The 18,870-nt window shown below is 36.4% G+C and overlaps 1 protein-coding gene across 5 annotated transcripts in view; it reads left to right on the top strand.

Moving 5' to 3' along the window:
* The window catches only part of EXOC6B (exocyst complex component 6B), a 690,744-nt gene that overhangs the window by 347,299 nt on the left and 324,575 nt on the right, over positions 1–18,870 (top strand). For 4 of the 5 annotated variants that reach the window (XM_050754407.1, XM_050754408.1, XM_050754410.1 and 1 more), the window contains one exon: positions 9,949–10,128. In XM_050754407.1, the coding sequence (XP_050610364.1) occupies positions 9,949–10,128 (180 nt within the window). Of the gene's footprint in view, positions 1–9,948; positions 10,129–11,353; positions 12,297–18,870 lie in introns of those variants that run through there. The other variant, XM_050754411.1, reaches the window with a different exon arrangement.

The following is an 18,870-nucleotide window of genomic DNA, read 5'->3' on the forward strand; positions in this document are numbered from 1 at the left end:
ATGAAAGAGGAAAGCTTCAAGATGGCTGACTAGAGGTATTTCATACTCGCTTCCTCCACTAAGAAGAACCAGCATAATGAGTAGATGATCACACTTCAAATAGATCATCCAAGACAGAACACTGTAATTCAACAGAAAAGTGACAGTAAATGCCTAAACCAAGGAAGGGGAAGGAAATGAGGCAGTCTACTCAGTAGGATCAGCTGGGAGCTGAGGGAGACTGAGGAAAGGGTTAATGAGAAACTTTCAGTGGTTTCCATTTCCACTATGGACTCCTGAAATCCTGGCCACAGGAGAGTCTCTTGACCCTCACTTGCCCTGAAACTAACATTGGAAGATGCTGAGAGATTGTGTGATGGCACTGTTCCAGGGAAGGAGCTCACACCAAGTCTCACACATTCTGTGAGACTTAAGCAGCTATAGCAAGCAGCCATCTTAGAGCCTTGCCTCCAACAGATAGCACATTATCCTGGAGACCACTGCTACTGGGGCTGCAGAGCAGGAGAAGCACGCTTGCTGCCTCCCAACTTAGATGCCAGTGACCAGGGGCCACCCACACCAGGGGCTGAGATGCTATCATGATGCATGCTGCTGCCATTGAGGCTGAGGCATGAGCAAGGTGTCAGCTACTGCAGAGGGGCTGAGGAAAGAGTGCCACTTGGGCTGTGGTGAAAATGGTGTGTGTGTTTTCCACCTGCTGACCTAGGTTGCCCAGTACTGAAGGTGGCATTGCCCTCCCCAGTGGCAGGGAACTAGCACAGCTGCTGCCACCTACCATCAGAGCATATCACTTTTCTAGGGATTCCCTCACCACTAACTACTGCATCTGGTGCCTGTACTCATTATCAGAGGGCATGAGGACAAGTTTGGCTCAGCTTTGCCCTGCCACCCCCAAACCCCTGTGCCAGAGCACACAGGAAGCAAGAGGATCACCTAGCCCAGTCCACTACAGTTGGCACCTGAACACTCCTCCCAGGTGCCTGAGATCAGGCCTACCCACATGACTGCTACTACCACAGCTGGCACCTACCTGCATGCACCACCTGTGTGCCTGAAGACCAGCCCACTCAGCTGAATACAACCAACACCAATACCATTGTGAACCACTTGGGACTAAGAGGATGATTCTGCCACTGCCATTGTCATCATTCACATAAAGCTGGCTGCCCAGGGGTTCAAGAACATCCCTACCCACCCCACCTGCTATTGTCACTGCTGGCATCCAAATAATCTATCCGGAAACTCAAAAATTGGCCCATCTAGACTCACTAATAATGGTGCCAGACCAACCTGGGGCCCAAGGACACACATACTTAGCCACTGCTGCCATCACTGGGGCTCAAAGACTGACCTACCTGGTGTTACAGTCCACAGCAAAACCATACCCTCATTTAATAATTGCACTCTGAGCCACTGAAGAAATTATAGATACCACTGGTACTATTTATGCCTGAAGGAATCATACAGAGTTTACACTATTGCACTCAAAATCACAACCAAAGTGTCCTATGCAACTAACAGCATAGATACATCTTCTGGAAAATGTCCTCCCCTACCAGAGCAAATTTAAAAAATTGCAAGAAGTGACTGTTATAGTAAATGTACAGATATGAATATAATGGTACAGAAAATAAGAAAAAGCCAGGACATATGACACCTCCAAAGGAATAATTCTCCCAATCAAAGAGAAATTAATGAAATCTCAGAAAAAGAAGTTAAATGATTGACTCCAAAGAAGCTCAGTGAGAAACATGAGAATTCTGCAAAACAATACAAAGAAATCAGAAAAAGAATGCATGATATGAATAAGAAATTTGCTAAACAGATTGATACCAAAAATGTAACCAAACATAAATTATGGAACTGAAGAATTTATTAAATGAAATGCAAAATACGTTCAAAAGCTTCAACAATACACTAGACCAAGCAGAAGAAAGCATTTTAGATCTAGAAGATAATTCTTTATACAAAATAAAAGTAAAAACAATTAAAAAAAAGAGCAAAGCCTTTATTACATACCGGGCATCATAAGAGACCAAATTTTCAAATTATAAGGGTTCCAGAAGGCAAAATATAAAATATCTAGCAAAATTATTCTTCATAAATGAAGGAGAAATAACATCTTTCTCATACAAGCAAAAGCTGAAAGGATTCATCACCACTACACTGGCCTTACAAGAAATTCCTCAAGGGAGTTCTAAACTTGGATATCGTGAGCGACATTTGCTATCATGAAAACACACAAAAGTATAAAACTCACTGGTAAAGCAAACAAACAAATGAAGAAGAGAAAGGACTCAAATAGTACTACTACAGAAAACCACCAAACCACAATAACAAACAGTAAGAGAAAAGGAAAGGAACAAAGAATACACAAAATAACCAGAAAATAATTAATATGATGAAGGGACAACCTCACATATCAATAATAATTTGGAGTGTAAATTGATTAAATTCTTTACTTATAATATATAGACTGCTCGAATGGATTAAAAAAACATAATCTAGCCATATGCTGCCTATAAGAAACATAATTTACCTTTAAAGATGCATATAAAGGAAATAAAGGAATAGAAAAATAAAGGAATAGAAAAAGTATTTCATGGAAATGTTAACAAAAAATGAGCAGGCATACTATACTTATATTAGATACAACACTTTAAATAAAAAACAGTAAGAAAAAGACAAAGAAGGTCATTATATAATGATAATGGGATCAATCTAGCAAGAGGATGTAACACCAAATCCATATTGACATCTAACACTGTAGCACTTAGATTCATAAAGCAAATATTGCCATATCTAAATAAATAGATGAACTCTGATAAAATTATGGCACTTTAATACCCCACTGCCAACACTAGACAGATCGTTGAGACATATAATCAGAAAAGAAACATTCATTTTAAAGTGGACTTTAGACCAAAAGGACTTAGCAGACATTTAGAGGACATCTTATCTAACAATAGCAGAATACACATTCTTCTCATCAGCACAAGAAACATTCTCCAAGATAGACCATATATTAAGCCACAAAACAAATCTCAACAAAGTTTTAAAATTCAAAATCACATCAAGTATATTGCCAGTTCACAATGGTATAAAACTAGAAATCAATACCAAGAGAAACTTTGGAAACTATACAAATAAATGGAAAATAAACAATATGCTCCTGAACAACCATTGGTTCAATGAATAAATTAATAAGAAAATAAATTTTTTGGAACAAATGAAATGGAAACAACATATCACAACCTGTTGGATACAACGAAAGCAGTACTTAAAGGGAAGTTCATAGCAATAAGCACCTACATCAAAAAAGCAGAAAGATTTCAAATAAATAATCTAATAGTGTACCTCAAGTAACTAGGAAAGCAATAACAAACCGAATCCACACTATTAGAAGGAAATAATACAGATCACAGTAGACCTGAAAAGAAAAATATGGAAAGATGAATGGAACAAAAAGTTGGTTCTTTGAAAAGGTAAAATTGATAACAACCACTAGCTAGACTAACCAAGAAGAGTACAGCGAAGACTCAAATACAATTATAAATGAAAACAGAGACATTATAACTGATACCACAGAAACAGAAAAGGTCATCAGGGACTATTATGCTAACCAGTGGAAAACCCATAGGAAATGCATGAATACTTGGAAATGTACAACATACTAAGATTGAATCAGGAAGAAATGGAAAACCTGAACCGACCAATAACAGGCAGTGAGATTGAAGCAGTAATAAATAGTATCTGAACAAAGAAAAGCCCAGAACCAGGTGGATTCACCACCAAATTCCACCAAACATATAAGAATAACTCATACCAATCCTCCTGAAACTGTTCCAAAAAATTAGGAGAGAGAATTCTCCCTAACTTATTCTGTAAGGCTAGCATTACCCTGATACCAAAACCAGACAAGGAACAACAACAAAAGAAAACTGCAGACCAATATTCCTGATAAAAATAGATGCAAAAGTTATCAGCAACATACTAGAAAACTGAATTCAATTAAAAGATAATATACCATGATCAAGTGGGATTTAGACCGGGGTGAAAGGATGGTTTAGTATATGCAGAGAAGTAAATGTGAAACTTCACATCAACAGAATGAAGGGCAAAAACCATATAGTCATTTTGATAGATGCAGAAAAAGCATTTGATAAAATTTAACATCCCTTCACAATTAAAACTCCCAACAAGCCAAATATAGAAGGAACATACCTCAAAATAATAAAGACCACATATAGCAGACCCACAGCTAACACCATCCTGAATGGGGAAAGGTTGACTGCCTTTCCTTTAAGACTGGGCAAAAGGTGGAACCATTCCCCAAGACAAGGATGCTCATTCTTACTACTCCTGTTCAACGTAGTATTGGATGTCTGAGCTAGGACAGTCAGAAAAGAGAAAGAAATAAAAGGTATCCAAATTGGAAAACAGGAAGTCAAATTGTCCTTCTTTGCTGATGATACGATCTTTCATTTAGAAATACTAAAAGGCGGCCGGGCACGGTGGCTCAAGCCTGTAATCCCAGCACTTTGGGAGGCCGAGACGGGCGGATCACGAGGTCAGGAGATCGAGACCATCCTGGCGAACACCGTGAAAACCCGTCTCTACTAAAAAATACAAAAAACTAGCCGGGCGAGGTGGCGGGCGCCTGTAGTCCCAGCTACTCGGGAGGCTGAGGCAGGAGAATGGCGTAAACCTGGGAGGCGGAGCTTGCAGTGAGCTGAGATCCGGCCACTGCACTCCAGCCCGGGCTACAGAGCGAGACTCCGTCTCAAAAAAAAAAAAAAAAAAAAAAAAAAAAAAAAAAAAGAAATACTAAAAGGCTCCATCATAAAACTTAGAACTGAAAAACCAATTCAGTAAAGTTACAGGCTGTAAAATCAACATACAAAAATCAGTAGCCTTTTTATTCTTCAATAATGAAACAATAAAAAAGAAATCAAGAAGGCATTCCTATTTACAATAGCTTCAAAAACATTCAAATATCTAGGAATAAGTTTAACCAGGGAGGTGAAAAATGTCTGCAATGAAAACTACAAAACACTGATGAAAGAAATGGAAGAGAACACAAACAAATGGAAAGAAATACCATACTCATAGATCAGAAGAATAAATATCATTAGAATGACCATACTTCCCCAAGCAGTCTATAGATTCAATGCAATCCCTAACAAAGTATCAGTGTCATCTTTTACGGAAATAGAAAAAACAATCATAAAATTCATAGGGAACTAAAAAAAGAACGTGAATAGCCAGAACAATTCTGAGCAAAATCTAAAAGTACATACAAATAAATGAAGGATTGAAGTAAGGTTAGGAATGCATGAATGATTAGTATTAGAAAATTTTTCAAAGTTACTACTTTAGAAGATTGAAGAAGGAAAAATACGAGTATTTTGAAAGATACTAAAATCTTATTTTATATGTTAGCATCTATTCTCATTAAAATTTCTGGAACACTTCTACTGAAACTGACAAATCCAGGAGGCAGAAACATCAGTATGTATATAGTTGAAATGACTGACATCATCAATCAAGTGAATCTAATGGACATTTATAGAATGTTTTATCCAACAGCAACTTATACAAAATATTCACCAAAACACACCATGTTCTAGGCAATAGAACATCCTTTAAATAGAAATTATACTAACATTCCTCTTAGAACATATGAAATTAAACTAGAAATGAGTAACAGAAAGGTAGAAAATGTCAAATTATTTGGAGATTAAACAACATCTTTCAAAATAAAACATGGTGAAAGAAAAAGTCTCAAGAGAAATATTTCAAAATAAACGAGAATTAAAATACAACTTATTATAATTTCTGAGATGCAGTGAAAGCATTACTCAGAGGGAAATTTGTACCATTAATAGCATATATTAGAAAGAAGAAAGATCTAAATTTAATAATCTGTACTTACACCATAGGATACTAGGCAAAGAACAATTTAAATCCAAAGTGAGCAATAATAATAATAACAACAATAATGAAAATTAGAACAGAAATCAATGAAAATGAAAACCAGTAGAGAAAATCCTGGATGGATGAGTAGGTGGAATTCAGTAGATTTTTAGAGCAGTGAAACTATCTAAATGATACTGTAATGGTGAATTAGTGACATTATGCATTTTTAAGTACCCACAGAACTTGATATCACAATGATTACACCCTAATGTAAACTAGGGACTTTAGTTGATAATAAAATACCAATATCATTTCATTAATTGTAAAAATTGTACCACACCAATTTTAAATAGGGGCAGTAGCATGGAGGGTGGTGGTATATACAGAGGCAGTGTACTTCCTGCTTAAATTTTCTTTAAACCTAAAATACTAAAAAATAAAGACTTTTAATGAAAAAGACTTTTAGCAAAACAGAAATTCAAGGACACCTTAAGATTATTATACAAGTAATGTAAAGATGAAAGTATAGAAGTGCTCATTGAAATATTTAGAAGACCTGTTGAAAAACTATAAAACATCAAAGAAAAAATTGAAGAAATAAACAAAAAGATATCCTAGTTTGTGGATTGAAGAATTAACATTGTTAGAATTTCCATTACCCAAAGTGATCTACATATTCAATGCAATTCCTACCCAAATTCGAATGCATTTTTCATAGGAATAAAGTAAACAATAGTAAGATTCATATGGGACCACCAAACACTCCAAATAGCAAAAGCAATCTTGAGCAGAAAGAACAAAGCTGGAGGCATCAGTCTACCTGACTTCAAAATCTACTACACGCTGTAATAATCAAAATAGCATGATTCTGGCATAAAAACATACGCACAGACCAGTGGAACAAAATAACCCTGATATAATCCTACTAATATACAGTCAGTTCATTTTTGACAAAGATGCCAAGAACACACAAAAGGGGAAAGGATAGTCTCTGAAAAAATAAGTGGTGTTGAGAAAACTGGATATCCACATTTACAAGAATGAAATTCGTTCCTCATCTCACACCATATATAAAAATCCACATAAAATGGACATAAGACCTGAAACTAAAATTACTACAAAATAATATAGGAAAAAATCTCCATAACATTGATCTGGGCAATAATTTTTTTTAAGCTATGACTCCAAAAGCACAGGCAACAAATGTGAAAAAAGACAAATGAGATTGATTTTATCAAACAGGAAAGCTTTTGCACTGCAAAGAAAACAACAGTTGAAGGATAACCTACAAAATGGCAGAACAGGCAGGGCATGGTGGCTCATGCCTGTAATCCCAGCACTTTGGGAGGCTAAGGTGGGCGAATCACTTGAGATCAAGAGTTTGAGACCAGCCTGACAACATGGTGAAACCCAATCTCTACTAAAAATACAAAAATTAGACAGGCATAGTGGCACACGCCTGTAATCCCAGCTACTCAGGAGGCTGAGGCAGGAGAATGCTTGAACCTGGGAGATGGAGGTTGCAGTGAGCCAAGATTGTGCCACTTCACTCCAGCCTAGATGACAGAGTGAGACTCCATCTCAAAAAAAAAAAAAAAAAAAAAAAAAAAAAAAAAATAATGGCAGAATATATTTGCCAACAATACAGCTGACAAGGCATGCATTTCTAGAATATATAAAGAACTAAAACAATTCAATAGCAAGAAAACAACCCGATGAGAAAATGGGCAAAGGTTTTGAATAGACATTTCTCAAGAGAAGACATACAAGTGACCAAGAGGTGTATGAAAAAATATTCAACATCGTTAGTCATCAGAAAAATAAAAACTAAAACCACAATTATATATGACTTTCCACCTGTTAGGTTGACTATTATCAAAAAGACAAATGGTAAGTATTGGAGAGGATGTGGAGAAAAGGAAACCCTTATATGGTGTTGGAATGTAAATTAGTATAGCCATTGTAGAAAATAGTATGGAGATTCCCCCAAAAATTAAAAATATAACTATCATATGTTTCAGCAATCCCACTACTGGGTATGTTTCCAGAGGAAATGAAATCAGTATATCATCAAGATATCTGCACTCACATGTTCATTGCAACATTTTCCACAATAGCCAAGATACTGATTTGACCTAAGTGTCTGTCAACTGGTGAATGCATAAAGACAATGTAGTATGTATACAGAATGAGATATTATACAGCCTTACAAAAGAAGGAAATCCTGCCATTTGCAACAACATAGAAACCTCATGGGAACATTGTATTAAGTGAAATAAGGAAGGCACAGAAAGAGAAATATGCATGATCTCATATGTAGAATCTAAAAATGTTGAATTCATAGAAACAGAGAATAGAATGATGGTTACCAGAGCTGGGGAATATTGTTGGGGAGTTTTTGGTCAAAGGATAGAAATTTTAAGTTAGATAGAAGGAATTAGTTCAAGAGATCTATTCTATAACATGATGATTATAGTTAATAACCATGTGTTATGTTCTTGAAAAATGCTAGCAGAGTACTTATAAGTACTCCTAACTCATAAAATAAGTATGTGAGGTAATGCATATGTTAATTATTAGGTTGGTGCAAAAGTAATTGTGATTTTTGCCATTAAAAGCGGTTTCTTTTGCACCAAACTTAGCTCAATTTAGCCATTTCAGTGTGTACATATTTCAAAACATCAAGTTGTACATGACAAATACATAATTTTTATATAATTTTTATCTATCAATCAAATTTTATAAATCATTGTTCACATAAGTAAACATAGTCACTGACTATGTTATAGTATGTAAATATATTGCAAAATTATTCCGACTTTAAAAATGTGAAAATGTAGAGGGCAGTACAAATTACAGAGAAATTCGGGAGATATAATTTACAGAACTCATTTTCTGACTGTGGAGGAAAGAATGGAATTTAAGATGTTGCTTAGATCTCTGCCTTGGTCTGAGTTGAACAGGTAAAGAGTGGTAAATATGCTGAGTCTCAACCTGGACCTACTTCTTTCTTTCTTTCTTTCTTTTTTTTTTTTTTTTTTTTTTTTTTTGAGATGGAGTCTTGCTATGTCACCCAGGCCGGAGTGCAGTGGCATAATCTCGCCTCACTGAAACCTCTCCTGCCTCAGCCTCCTGAGTAGCTGGGATTACAGAGTCCCACCACCACACCCAGCTAATTTTTATATTTTTAGTAGAGATGGGGTTTCACCATGTTGGCCAGGCTGGTCTTGAACTCCTGACCTCAGGTGATCCACCCACTTCGGCCTCCCAAAGTTCTGGGATTACATGCATGAGCCACTGCTCCTGGCCAATTATTTCAAAGTTTGTCTGGGTCAGAGATGTCCATGAAACACTCGCATATATGATTCTTGAATTAGAATGATTTTGGAGTAGATCTGTACTAAAGATAGAGATACTGGAAGCTATTGGATTTAATTAAATCACCCAAAGAAAGTGAGAAGATTTGTGTCCAGAGAAGTAAAAGGAAAGCCAGGAGAAAACCATCTAATGAATTCCACAGGAAGACAGAGTTTTAAAAAGAGAGTATTTAACAGAAGTTAAGGATGATCAGACTGAAAGTGAATATTGAAGGTGGTGGCAGGTACTTCGTAAGTTACTCTGCACAAGTCTATGTTGATGGAATTTTAGCATTGGAATACTGGTTGTCATAGAGTAATGTATGATCATTTGTCCTGAAAATATTTTTGTAAGAATATTAATCTCACCATACTTCTTAGGGCCTTTAATATGCTAGTGTATATCATGAATCTTTTATATAGGTATCTCAAACTTACATGATCTGGGCATTCTGCTTTTATTTTAACATGTCTTAGGATGCAAACAAAAAATTAGAAAAAACCTACACAATGGTTTTGAAAAAGAAAAAATTAAAGAAGACTGTGATATGACTCAGTATTCCCAGTTATATTCTAGGTTTCTTAATGGATATGTCAGATGGCTTTAAGCTCATAGAAATTTCTGCCCATATTGACATCTGAGTGATGTTTCAAATTTTATATTTTTTCACAGGATGCTAGACATGCAGCTGAAGAAGAGATTTATACCAACTTAAACCAGAAGATTGACCAGTTCCTACAGCTGGCAGACTATGACTGGATGACTGGAGATTTGGGCAACAAAGCTAGTGATTACCTGGTAGACCTCATTGCCTTTCTTCGTAGCACCTTTGCCGTATTCACACACCTTCCTGTAAGTGACAGTTGCTCTTACATTGTCCTTTACCTATAAGAAGGTTTCCTTATAATTTAGTTTGGTGAAAGATGTTAGTTTCTGCTGTAACTACCCAGGAAGGTCTTCAGTATATAGAAGATCATGCTATATTTATTAACCTTTAATGATATTTAGAGGCTACTTCCATCATTTTTTCATTGACCTTTGCATTTTTTTCATTCTAAAAATGGTTCCTGGTATTATGTCTGCTTATCTTCCTATGATGTTCAAAGTTATTAGTAGAAAGACAATATAAAAGCCTTGGTAGAATTAAAAAAAGAAACTTAGTTAGAATTTCAGGTATGTATATTTTAGTCCTAGAATATTCTTTAATTTTTTTATATAAACTGAAATTCTGTGATGAAATGCTCCATCTTTTTTATCTAATTTGTCTATCTTTTCTCTGTTTTCTTAAGCATATTAATTAGAGACATTCAAAATCATTCTTTACTACTTCTTATATATATTATACATACATATTTGTGGATTTTTTTTCTCTTGGTTTTCAATGATATGGTCCTGTCTCTTTCTAATATTTTTTGGTTGTTGTTGGACATTGTGTAAAATATGTAGAGATTCCAGGTGGTCATGTTTTCCTTTGCTAAGTAAATAGAATGGGCAGGTGGGTTGTGGTTTAAAGCTGACCACCTTAGAACCATCATGGACTGATTGGGGTTAATATTGGGTTGCAATTGTAGTGTACTTTGTTTGCCCTTGTTGGTAGGATATGGCTCTGCAGAGCTTTTAAAAAATGCCTGACATGTCATTGTCTTTTTAGCACCAAAGAGGACTATAGAAATTCCTGCTCTTCACATAAACCTTGTCTCTTCAGCCTCCTGTACTCTTTGGTTTTAGCATCTGGCAAATGTCTTGAGAAGGAGACTTAGCAGTACCCAGTACCAGCAATTGCTGACAGGAAAGAAAGTGTTGGGGATTGCCAGTGTTAATTTACCGTCCCTAATGAGGTTTCAGTTCCTACGTGATCTGAATGTTTGTGTACCCCCCAAAATCATATGTTGAATCTAATAACCAGTGTGATTACATTAGGAGGTGAGGTCTTGGGAGGTGATAGATTATGACGGTAGAGCCTCACACATGGGATTAGTATACATATAAAAGAGACTTCAGAGAGCTGCCTTGTTCCTTGTGGCCTTGTGAGGATATGGGGATACAGAAAGAAGACTCCTTTTTTATTTTGCACTAGGAAATAGGCCTTCATCAGACACTGAATCTGCTGGTACCTTGATGTTGGACTTCCAAGCCTCCAGAACTGTGAGAATTCTTTTGTTTATAAGCTACAGTCTATGGGATTTTGTTACATTATTCTGAATGAACTAAGATAGTTCCCATCATTTTTAGGCATCCTTCTACTAGTGAGTCTTTTTCTCTGAAACACTGTGAAACTGAGAGAAATCTCCTTGCTTTTCAAAGATTTTGGCTTAAACCCTTATTTTCCTCAGTTGTTTAGCTTTAGAATTCAGTAAATATCTTGAGGGTAATACTAGTCCTGAAACCTCTAATTGTGTCAGTCTAGTCCATTGGAAGCAGCATAGATTCCATGTTTTTTTCACCCACTAGTAGATAGTCTCTGCCTGGTTTTAAGATTCTCAGTCTGTTGCCCTTGCCTACATTCCTCAAATACCCACAAGGAAAGCTGCAGATTTTCACCTCACCTTTAAAAGGTTCTGTCCTCTATGCAGGTTTATTCCCTTTAGTCTTCATTGCTTCACAGCACCTGATACCTTTTAATATGTTTTTTCTGCATGTTTTACTTCCTCTACTGGTTGTTCCTAGTGGGAGCATTTACCTGCAGAAAAATATGTCATTTTATCTAGCTTCATCCTGATACCAAAGCCAGACAAAAAGAGCACACACAAAAAAACTATGAGTTAATCTCACAATTATGGATAGAGATAAAATAAATAAAATTTTAGCAAGTTAATTCCAAGTGTTTTAAGAAAGTAATTTTGTACTAGTGTGTAGGATTTATTCCAGAAATGCAAGGATGGTTTGATATTTTAGAAAATCTGTTAATATAATTTATCACATTACTAGGTGAAGGAGATAAAGTTGCTTGATGTATTCTAGAAAGACATTTTATTACATCCAGGCTACATTCTTGATTTAAAAACAAAGTTTACTAAATTCCAAGCAGGATAATATTTCAATAACATAAAAAAGAACATCTATTTGAAATTTAGTAGCCACCATAGATTTAACAGTAGAACAATAAAACATTTATTTTCATTGACATCAGGAATTGGGTGAAGATGCTTCTCACCAACACTTTAGAAGTTCTACCAAATAAACGTAAAAAAAGAATAAATTACATTGTAATGAGCCATGCATGTCTTAGTCCATTCCTGCTCCCATAACAAGATACTTTAGACTGAGAAATTTATAAACAACAGAAATTTGTTTCTCATAGTGCTGGAGGCTGAAAAGTCCAATATTAAGATGTCAGCAGATTCAGTGTCTGACAAAGTCCTGTTATTCATAAATGGCACCTCTGTATCCTTACATGGCAGAGAAGGCAAAAAGGACAAACTCACTCCCACAATCCCTTCTATATAGGCACTAATCCAATTAATGAGTGATGTAATCACTTCCGAAAAGCCCTTCCTGACAAAATGTAAAAATTAAAATAATATATAAAAGTTGCATTGGGGATTAAATTGCAATATGAATTTTGGCAAGGCTCAAACATTTCAAACCATAGCACATGCACATTATTATTCATAGGTTATTATTATCTAGATAGAACATACTAAAAATTCATTAAGACCAATAAGAATTTAGGTTAGATGGTTCACTTAGAAAACAAATAAACTTTTCTTATATTAGCAATGCCCACATAGAAAATATATTGTCAAAACTGTCTTATTTACTACTGGGACATAGATATAATTTTTCTATGCAGCTACTCAGCAAGTAAATTTAGAAATAATATGACAACCTTACAGAGTAAAATAAAAGATACTTTCTTATGCACAAATATATATGGTATTCCAGGACGGGAATATTTCATTTTGTAGAAAGTTTTTTCAAATTTAGTCTAATTGCAGTAAGTACCAAGTAAATTTGTTTAGGCAGGAATCTTAATGAAATAATTCTGAAATTCATTTGTAAGCAAAAATGCACAATATTTGGTAAAAAAAGATAACATGAACATAATTTGTAACTATTAATAAGACATACATATTAAGCTTGTGTGGTATTTTTGACTATAAACTAGTCAGAAATAAGAAAATGGTAACATTCATTATTTGTGAGAAATATTTGTGGAAATAGGTATTTTTATACATTGCTGCTAGGGGTCTAAGTTATTATAGTCTTTTGGAGATCAGTTTTTCAATATGCCTCAGAAACCCCTCAAAATGTGCTTACCTTTTTACTATGTAATTCCCCTTTTAGAATTTGAACTTAATGAAATAATCATGGTTGTATTATAATATTCAAATATAACTATATTTAATGCAATGTATTTTGTATAGAGAGGAGTTGGTACCAATTAAAAATCCAATAAACAAATTTGTTCACAAATTAAAGTATTGTATATTCATATGTGATATCATTCATTCATTAAATTAATGTAAATTTGTATTTATTCATTAAAAATATGTTCACTATTTCTTACCTGGAAAAACAGATATGATCTTATTTTAATTAATACATATATACACTAATTAAATATCTATATTATATACAATGTAAGTCTAGAATTGTATACTCCGTGGTTTATCCTTATTTCTGTGTAGCTTTTAGGTTTTCCTTTTTGTTTGTGTTTTTAGAAAATGTTTTCTGAATTGAAACATCTGCTGCTTTTATAATGCTGGGGGTATGTGGAGGTGATATTTAGAATAATGTTTTCCATCTCAATAATTATTGTATTTAATTACTAATTTATATTTTAAAATTGCTTTTGCCAGCCCACCTGTCCCCATTTCATCATGCTGTCATATTTCAGCACCATACTTTGTACTCCTTACTTTAACCTGTAGGTCATTTAGAAGCAGTAATGTGGATCAAGCTGGTGCTTGTCTGAATTAAAGTACATGCTTTTTCTACCTGTAGAGTTGTGAACTTTCTTGCAAGGCTATACTGTAAGTAACTAGTTAAGGTTTATTTCCCCCTCTTTTGTTTTTTCTAAACTGCCATTTTTACCTAAATACTGTAAAACAGCTCAGTGTGGATAGAGTTGATTCTACCACTCAGGCTTTAGAACCACTTACCATGGACCATTCAGAATCAAAGTAGGAAGTAACTGACAGGCTTAAGTCCTCAATATTGCTTCCATTGGTGCTGTATTTCTGTCTTGTCTATACTTTTCTGAAGCTACGCTTTTATAATTAATTGCATTCACCAACCATTATATTCTCTAGAATCAGATGACTTCTTAAACTACCCCACCTGGTTTTCCACAAAATAGATTGCCTAACATTTGTGTTTATGTTGCCCAGAATGCTAGATAATTTCCTCATGGAACCCCGTATTAGTCACAAAACAGCTGTGTCTAAGATTTGCTCTTGGGCATTATTAGAGAAAGAATGGGAGCGAAAAGAGTTCGTTTCTGAAAAAGAACCCAAATCATTTGTCTTTTACTTACTATAAATATTCTCTTTTCATATTTGAAATTCTCTGGCAGAAGTGGCTCTCTGTCAGAGAGGGATTGATCAATAGAAAAAATGTATATAGAGAGGACTGTTAGGCTGGGCTCGGTGGCTCACGCCTGTAATCCCAGCACTTTGGGAGGCCGAGACGGGCGGATCACGAGGTCAGCAGATCGAGACCGTCCTGGCTAACACGGTGAAACCCCGTCTCTACTAAAAAATACAAAAAACTAGCCGAGCGAGGTGGCGGGCGCCTGTAGTCCCAGCTACTCCGGTGGCTGAGGCAGGAGAATGGCATAAACCCAGGAGGCGGAGCTTGCAGTGAGCTGAGATCCAGCCACTGCACTCCAGCCTGGGCGACAGAGCGAGATGCCGTCTCAAAAAAAAAAAAAAAAAAAAAAAGACAAGGCAAATTCTGTCTTGTTCTCTTACATTTTGGAATCCCCAGTTTCTCTTAATTTTCAGGGATATTTTACCACATCACAGCAGCAACATAGCCAATGGAATAGGTCAGTGTCTAGAAATGTGTTTGTGTGTGCCACAGAGACACAGAGGGAAAATACGAGTGTGTTTGTTTGCAGATTATTCTCATTGTTAGATAGTCAGTGGTCAGAGGGGAAAATTATTTAATTTTGCAACTGTTTTTTCCCTTGAAGTTTTCGTGACCTAGGCGGGCTACCTATATTCATGAGGCACCCAGAAATGATTGTAATGATATTTTCCACATTTAGAGTTTTTAAATCTTACTGTTTCCCTTGAGTTAACAGATGAGGTAAGTACACACACATTTTTTTGAGACTTCAGTTGTATAATTTACAATTGCATGCACAGTTACCCATTTTGCATGCTCAGCATAAGAGCATATTTTTGAGAATTTATTATTGTTATCCTGATAATTATCTTTCAGAAATGCTTAAGAGAGGAAATGCTATCTCAAGTAACAGACCCACAGGATGGAATCCTGAGTTTGTTTTCGCTGTCTGCTGTTAATGTTAATTTGTATGACATAGGACAAGATTTCTCATGGCCCACCTTGGTTTGTGGGTTAACTGTGGAAATTCTCCTAGTTTCTTTGTCTAGTAATACAGTGATACCTATCCCTGGCCTTACTTTCTCTTAGGTCATCCTTAAGAGAAAATTATTTTCTACATATAAGTTTCTGAAATTCTTCCCATTTAAAATCCTTTAAAAACTGACATTTCTTTTAGTACTCACTTTATTTCCAGGAATTGCTGCCATCTCCGACCTAACCAAATGATTCTGCTACTGAAGAACTGTCAGTACTCCCATTAAGTACAAAGTCTTTTCTGTGTCCACCAAGACTTTTCATAATGGGACCTTAAACTACCTTTCTGTCTTTTTCTCTGTCTCTGTCTCTCTTTTCTATTTACCAGAGATTCTCCTCCCATAATGAAGTAATGCTCTTTGTTAACCATACCCAACTGTTTTCTCCCTGGGTCTTTTTTTTTTTTTCATGCCTTTCGTCTACTTTTACTGCTTCTGCCCTTTAACTATGTGTGTTGAAAATCTTACATACTTCAAGGTTCATTTCAAGTACCACACCTTCTATGAGGCCTTACCAGTTCTCCTAACCAGATGTGACATCTTCCTTTGTGGCACTTTTTTAAATGGCACTAATTAAATTTTACCTTGGGCTGGATGTGTCATTCATTTGTGTACTTTATTCAGGAAAGGAGACAATGGTAATTAAAGCATCTGCTGTATTCCAAATGCTTTATATGTGTTATATGTCATCCCAGTTGATGAGGACTCAAAATACCCCAACCAGATAAGTATTAATGTTATTATTATATTTTATTATGAGACCATAAACTCAAGAAGAATATGTACTTTGTAAGGGATACAGCAAATAGGGGAAAGGGTTAGGATTTAAACAAATTTATTTGACTTATAATTTTTTCCATTATACTATCCTGTCTATTAGACTGGTTGCCAACTATGGACTGGTGAACCCTGTGGATAAAGACCTTGTCCTTTTCGTCTGTATTTCTGTGTATAGTGCAGCAACTTGCACGAAATAGTGCACAATAAGTTTTTATGGAGTTTACCTGTTTTGAGTAATAAAGTAACTGAATTCCTGCCTGGGCATTGACAATCATTTTTGGGTCATATATCATTAAAAGTAACCATTTAATTATAGAAAAGAGAAGTAAAAAGCTATTATTTTGAGATAATGACCAAAAGTTTGCTTAGGTTAAAATTCTAAATTGGTCTTTCTCCTTCCATATCCTCTTGTTTCTCCAAATAAGAAAGAGCATGGTTTTCATGTGACAGAATTTTAATTATAAAATGCCTTGCATTCATGTGTTAGTAATGTTAACATTTCTTGTATATGTCATTATCCCATTTCTTTTTTCAAAAAAGCAACCTCTATGATATATGGACAGTCACTATTTTCCCCATTTAACAAATATGGAAACTGAGGCCTAACACGTCTTGCCCAGAGATCAGAAAGTTAATCAATTATGGGGCTAGATCCTATGTCATTTTACCCTGGGTCATGCTCTTTTCACTATATCAAGCTGTCTCTTAATATTTAACAATAGCTACTATCTTTTGAGTACATACCATGTACCAGTTACTGTGCAGAGTGTCCTCTCCCTCTCTGTCTCTCTTTCTTTCTCTCTTTCTGTGTGTGTATACATATACACCCATATATATACACACACATACACACGTAGGTGTATATATTCTAATGTACATGTATGTATGTATTAATATATATATTTATTCTCATTTATTCCTTGCAATAAATTTGTGAAAACATTGTTATTCTCCCAGTTTACAAATTAGAAAAGAAAAATTAGGTAGACGGGTGGTTCCAAGATGGCTGTAGATGGGTGAGTCCAAGATAGACAAATAGGAACAGCTCCAGTCTACAGCTCCCAGTGTGAAGGATGCAGAAGACTGGTGATTTCTGCATTTTCAACTGAGGTACCGGATTCATCTCATGGGGGCTTCTTGGACAGTGGGGGCAGGACAGTGGGTGCAGCCCACCGAGCATGAGCTGAAGCAGTGCAAGGTATCGCCTCACATGGGAAGTACAAGGGGTCAGGGAATTCCCATTCCTAGCCAAGGGAAGTGATGATGGATGGCATCTGGGAAATTGGGTCACTCCCACTCTAATACTGCGCTTTTCCAATGATCTTAGCAAATGGCACGCCAAGAGATTATATCCTGCGCCTGGCTTGGAGGGTCCTACGCCCATGGAACCTCCCTCATTGCTAGCCCAGGAGTCTGAGATCGAACTGCAAGGTGGTAGCGAGGGTGGGGGAGTGGCGCCCGCCATTGCTGAGGCTTGAGCAGGTAAACAAGCTCGAACTGGGTGGAGCCCACCACAGCTCAAGGAGGCCTGCCTGCCTCTACAGACTCCACCTCTGGGCACGGGGCATAGCCAAACAAAAGGCAGCAGAAACCTCTGCAGACTTAAATGTCCCTGTCTGACAGCTTGGAAGAGAGTAGTGGTTTTCCCAGCACACAGTTTGAGATCTTGAGAACAGACAGACTGCGTACTCAAGTGGGTCCCTGACCTCCGAATAGCCTAACTGGGAGGCACCCTCCAGTAGGGGCAGACTGACACCTCACATGGCTGGGTACCCCTCTGAGATGAAGCTTCCAGAGGAATGATCAGGCAGCAACATTTGCCATTCAGCACTATTCGCTGTTCTACAGCCGCTGCTGCTGATACCGAGGCAAACAGGTCTGGAGTGGACCTCCAGCAAACTCCAACAGACCTGCAACTGAGGGTCCTGATGGTTAGAAGGAAAACTAACAAACAGAAAGGACATCCACACCAAAACCCCATTTGGAGATCACCGTCATCAAAGACCAAAGGTAGATAAAACCACAAAGATGGGGGAAAAACAGAGCAGAAAAGCTGAAAAATCTAAAAATCAGAACACCACTACCCCTCCAAAGGAACGCAGCTCCTTGCCATCAATGAAACAAAGCTGGACGGAGAATGACTTGGACGAGTTTAGAGAAGAACACTTCAGACTTCTCCGAGCTAAAGGAGGAAGTTCGAACCCATTGCAAATAAGCTAAAAACCTTGAAAAAAGATTAGACAAATGGATAACTAGACTAACCAGT

Source organism: Macaca thibetana, chromosome 13 (genome assembly GCF_024542745.1).
Source record: "Macaca thibetana thibetana isolate TM-01 chromosome 13, ASM2454274v1, whole genome shotgun sequence".
NCBI classification, from domain to species: Eukaryota; Metazoa; Chordata; class Mammalia; order Primates; family Cercopithecidae; genus Macaca; species Macaca thibetana.